Consider the following 5,549-nt stretch of genomic DNA (forward strand, 5'->3'; position numbering starts at 1 on the left):
AAAATCTGCGTCCATCACTCTTCTCAGCAGGAATACCTCAGCCCCAACTTCCGCTTGCCTTCTGTCCTCATGCACTTCCAGTCGCGGCTAATGTGCGCATGCGTCCTGGTTTTGGATGCCCTTTTTTTTTTTTTTTTGAGATGGAGTTTCACTCTTGTTGCCCAGGCTGGAGTGCAATGGTGCAATCTCAGCTCCTGGGTTCAAGCAATTCTCCTGCCTCAGCCTCCCGAGTAGCTGGGATTACAGGCAAGGACCACCATGCCCGGCTAATTTTTTTTTTTTTAAGACAGAGTCTCGCTCTGTCACCCAGGCTGGAGTGCAGTGATGCAATCTCAGCTCCTGGGTTCAAGCTATTCTCCTGTCTCAGCCTCCCGAGTAGCTGGGATACAGGTGTGCGCCCTCACTCCCGGCTGGTTTTTTGTATTTTCAGTAGAGATGGCATTTCTCCATGTTGGCCAGGCTGGTCTCAAACTCCTGACCTCAGGTGATCTGCCTACCTTGGGCTCCCAAAGTGCTGGAATTACACACATGAGCCACCGCGCCCGGCCTCATGCAACCTTTTAATAAACATAAAATGTCATTAGAAACTTCCGGTCGGGCGGGGTGGCTCATGCCTATAATCCCAGCACTTTGGGAGGCTGAGGCAGGTAGATCAGCTGAGGTCGGGAGTTCAAGACCAGCCTAACCAACATGGAGAAACCCCATCTCTACTAAAAATACAAAATTAGCAAGGTGAGTGGCGCACACCTCTAATCCCAGCTACTCAGGAAGCTGAGGCAGGAAAATCGTTTGAACCTGGGAGGCGGAGGTTGTGGTGAGCCAAGATCTCGCCATTGCACTCCAGCTTGGGCAACAAGAGCAAAACGAAGGAAGGAAGGAAGGAAGGAAGGAAGGAAGGAAGGAAGGAAGGCAGGGAGGGAGGAAATTTTGTGACCACCCCCAAAAAACCCCAAACAGTAGTCATTATAGAGTATGTAAATGACCATGCCCCACCCCCAGCAGATTTTGATAGACTCCTTTGGGTGGGATTCCTTGTCCAATATGTTGACACTTCCCTTTCCTGTCAGTGTAGCCCAGCCCATGTGTGTACTCACAAGTGGACGAGGGATGACACGAGTACACAGAGGGACGGAATCCCTGTATGGTGTGGCTGTGAGCAAATGTGGCCAGTGTCTAGATTGTGCAAATGTGATGGTTCTCTGGGGCCACGGAGAACACTTGGGGACCTGTTCATGGTGAGGTCTCAACTCGGGCCTCTAGGAACTTGAATGAGGACAGGAGGGTCAGAGGGAGAGCCTAGGAGGCTGAGCCAAGGAGCACAGAGAGGAGAGGCAGGGTAAAGGCGCCGGCAGGCTTTCTGGAAGCAGGTGCCCCTTGGTGCAGTCAGCATTCATGCCAGCCCCCTCTTCTTCTCTGATCCTCTCCATGTGTCTCTCCTGGAATCCCAGAAGCTCCCCCTGACTCCCCATTAACTGCCTCTGCCCCTACCCCCTAGGTGATGCTTCTGGGAGACTCAGGTGTCGGCAAAACATGTTTCCTGATCCGATTCAAAGACGGGGCCTTCCTGTCCGGAACCTTCATAGCCACCGTCGGCATAGACTTCAGGGTGAGGTGGCTGCAGGAGCCTGTTTCCAGCAGCGAGCCAGGGCTGTGGCTCAGGCACAGGGTGGTTGTCCCCCCTCCCTTGCTCACCCTGGCACCCAGGGACTCCCGAGGCGCATGCCTGAAGTGCACACAGCTCGCTCCCCCAGGACCACAGAGGTGGCTGGCTCAAAGTAGACTGGGCAAGGTTGGCTCCTTGCCCAACTATAGGATGCAAAAAAATTAGACTGAGTCTTCGTTTCCACCTCCATTCCTGGGGAACTTCTCCCAAGCAAGGCAGCCGCAAGCACGGCATAAGCTGAATGTCTTGGCCCACAGAGGCCCTGTTGATTGCCCTCCTACCTGGGCCCCTTTGGCAAGACCTCAAAAGTCAATTAGCCTTTCTGGAGTTCCTGGGAAGCATAGCCCTGCACGGGGTTTAAGAGCTGGGCTTGGGCTGGGCGCGGTGGCTCATGCCTGTAATCCCAGCACTTTGGGAGGCCGAGGCGGGCGGATCACAAGGTCAGGAGTTTGAGACCAGCCTGGCCAACATGGTGAAACCCAGTCTTTACTAAAAATACAAAAAAAAAAAATAGCCGGGCGTAGTGTCGCGCACCTGTAATCCCAATTACTCCGGGAGACTGAGGCAGGAGTATCGCTTGAACCCGGGAAGCAAAGGTTGCAGTGAGGCAAGATCGCACCACTGCACTCCAGACTGGGCTACAGAGTGAGACTCTGTCTCAAAAAAAAAAAAGAAAAGAAAAGAAAAGAAAAAAAAAAAAAAGGTGCGGGTACCCCTCTCCAGCTCTCCCCTCCCTACACACCCCTCAAACAGTCCCTCTGTAAAGCACTCGTCCTATTGCTTGGTAACCTGAAGCTACTTATAGAATGTGGAGATGGGGGTAATTGAAAGATCGGCCCAGGCCACAGAGTCCCTAAGCTCTGCTACGGGCAACCCCAGATGCACTCCCCATCTTCTGTCACCAGGAGCTGCCGGGTGCCTGGGATATCCTGGCGGCTCTGCTCAAAATGATTCACGACTTCACGAGTTTATTTGGCTCCTCCTCGGGGCCAGGATGAGTGTCATGGGTTAATAAGGCCGGCCCCGCCTTCAGGAGCAGTCCACTAGGAGATGCGTGCTGCGCAGCCCTCTGGCGAAAGCTCTACCCTGGTGGGACATTCTGGGCACAGCCCAACAGGCCGGGGGAAACGAGAGGTAATCCATACTAAAGGGTCAAAGTCCCAGCACCAGATAGAGTTCCCAATACACCGCAGCGCACATGTGCTGCAAGGCGAGTATGGGTTGGTAAACAAAACTATATTCAGATGAGCTTGGGCCGGGTGCCTTAGCAGAAGAGAAACTGTCTCGGCGCCAACCGCGGAGGCGCAGCCCAGGGGTCCCCAGCTCTCCCCCTCGCCACCTGGGGACCGCCCACGGCCCGGGGCTCGGGCGCCGCCTGCTGTCGCGCCGCGCAGCGATTACGGGAACTTTTCTGCAGCAGACGGTGTCTCCGCGGCCTGCTCCCCCAGGGGCAACTAAGCGACCACAGGGGACCGGTCCCGGGGCTGGATGTGGCTCACGCCCTAAGCGCACGGAGCCGGGCGGGGGTTGCTCTGGGAGGCTGCCCGCCCCTTGGGGCGGACTCTGTGGCTATGCGCGCCCTCAGGGAACAGCAAGCTCCAAGCCAGTGTCGTCGAGGGGGCGGCGGGACGGAGGGAGGAGCCTGCAGGGTCCGAGTCGAGGGAGGGGGGAGTGGGCGGGGCCGGGGCGGATCGGTTCCTGAGCTCTACTTCGCCTGCGGGCCGGCACTGCTCACCTCTCGTCCAGGGACATGACGGGCACGCCAGGCGCCGCTGCCACCCGGGATGGCGAGGCCCCCGAGCGCTCCCCGCCCTGCAGTCCGAGCTTCGACTTCACGGGCAAGGTGGGTGGGCCTCTTCCATGAGACCCCCGCCCTCCTCGGCGCTAGCCCCTTCCTGGCTGCTTCTGGGTTGGACTCAGCCCTTTCCCTCAGGCAGCTGGGTCTCCCAGAGGAGGGAGGGAGAGAGGGTCCGGACACAGCCCCTGGGGCCGTCCCAAGCTCCAGGGGTCCTTGCTGGCTCGGTGTAGGCGGGTCGCAGAAGATCGCAAAGACTGAGTCATCCCCGCGCCTGCCCCAACTCAGTTCTCTTCTGCCACACTGTGGCAAATGTAAGTCCCCGGGAGCCCATGCTTCTTGGTGAGGGTTACGCGCGCAACTCTGGGGACTCAGGCTGGGAAGTGCTGGGAGATGGGACCGCCCGGAGACTCGGAGAGGACGTCCTCTGCTGGCGGAGAAACTGGCGTTAATGCCATTTTCCGAGCTAAGCTCTCAGTTGAGATCTGACATCCCGGTTTAAGGCCTGAGGTCCCCCAGCTGCTCCCCTCCCATTCTACCCGCTGGAGGCACTGCCTCCCACTTTCCTCCCTGCAGTCGGAAGCCCCTCCTCCCAGAAGGATGTTGCCAACTGGCCTGCAGGCCACCTGGGAATTTTTCGAACCTGAGAAAGATCTCAGTTGTTGGTCTTTCGCATCCCGCACTTGAGAGAAATCCAGGGCTGCTCTCCGGGGCTTGCTCCCTCTACAGGGGTGTCCTGTATGGAAACAGGTAGAGGCAGCAGTGGACTGGTCTGTCGCCTTCCATCTGTGTGCTTGGAGTGAGCGGGTACCAGACACTGAAAGAATTGCTGAGGGAGCCTAGAGCTTCCACTCTTCCTCTGCAGGGTTGGGAATGGAATGAGGGCTGTCCTGGATTCCGCTGCACGGCCTTGAAGGAGACCTGCCTCTTTCTGGGCCTCAGTTTCCTCCCCGACACCAGGGCTCACCCTTGCTGGGAGCCTCAGCCTCCACCCCCGTGTTTCGGGGGAAGCCACCCTGCAAGTCATCCGCCCAGAGCCGTTGAGATAGGCGTCCTGTGTGGGCTTGTGGCAGGAAATGGGCCCCTGCACCCTCGGAGAGGGGGAGCTGCTGTTGGCCAGGCCCCAGGCTGAGGGGGACTGCCTGACCTTGTTGCCCTGCAAACCAGCTGGGTTGTTTGCCTAGGAGGTGGCCAGCCTAGGCAGCTGTTTGTGTTTGGTGGAATCACCGAGCTGGGTGGGTAGCTGGCATCGTTTGCTCAAGGCAGCTGTGATCTGTAAAGTACACAAAGACTGGCCCTCTCTCCCTCCTTCCTACTCTGGGGCTGGGACCCAAGAGCCAGGGAGGAGTGCAGGCTCCAGAGAGCTCCTATTCCCCACCCCTTCATGTGTTCCCTGGCCAAGCGACATTGGCAGGAGAGTTGGTCCCCAGCCTCCCCGGGCCTGCCCCAGGGGACTGAGTCCAGAACCCTCTGAGAAAGCCTGGCAGGAACTCCTTGGACCAGACTAGGGGTGATGGGGCCCACAGGCAGACAGTTCCCACCCCTGGGCCACTCTTCCTTCGGTCTTAGGTGATTCACCACGATGATTGGCCCTAGCCATTAACAGACTCTAGAAAGACCTCAAAGAAATTATCCCTCCTCCTTCTACCCTCTATGGAAGCCATGCCACAGAAAGGTTGAGGAATCTTCCTAAAGTCACACAGTAGGCCACTGACAAACCAAGACCCATCCTTCATACCCCTTCTGCTCAGCCAACCCTGCCTCTCCACCAGAGTTAACCAATCCCAGTACCCCATGCCACAGCAGGAATGCCTTTGGGCTCCACTGTCAAGTTCAGAACCTCAAAAATAATTAAAACCTAGTCCCCACTCAACCCATTAAGCCGTCTAACCAGCAGTTGGGAAAATTCCAGCACTACCCACAGCAACCCCGGGATGCCCATCTGCAGCCACGCGTCCCATGTGGGAGGTTTCTGCTGAAAGAACTTCCGACTATCTCCCCACTTTAGTATAAATTTCAACCTTCCCTAATTCATGCAACCTTTTTTTTTTTTTTTTTAGACAGAGTCTCGCTCTGTCACCCAGGCTGGAG

At 57.1% G+C, this 5,549-nt stretch overlaps 1 protein-coding gene across 3 annotated transcripts in view; it reads left to right on the forward strand.

The window, feature by feature from the left end:
* The window catches only part of RAB37 (RAB37, member RAS oncogene family), a 107,323-nt gene that overhangs the window by 92,159 nt on the left and 9,615 nt on the right, over positions 1–5,549 (forward strand). The window contains exon 1 of one of the 3 annotated variants that reach the window (XM_011938588.1): positions 1,498–1,606. The exons of 1 other annotated variant lie outside the window; for it this stretch is intronic. In XM_011938588.1, the coding sequence (XP_011793978.1) occupies positions 1,499–1,606 (108 nt within the window). In that variant the 5' untranslated portion in view covers position 1,498. Of the gene's footprint in view, positions 1–1,497; positions 1,607–3,377; positions 3,507–5,549 lie in introns of those variants that run through there. One more of the 3 variants, XM_011938652.1, reaches the window with a different exon arrangement.

The sequence above is a fragment of the Colobus angolensis genome, unplaced genomic scaffold (genome assembly GCF_000951035.1).
Source record: "Colobus angolensis palliatus isolate OR3802 unplaced genomic scaffold, Cang.pa_1.0 Scaffold1, whole genome shotgun sequence".
NCBI lineage: Eukaryota > Metazoa > Chordata > Mammalia > Primates > Cercopithecidae > Colobus > Colobus angolensis.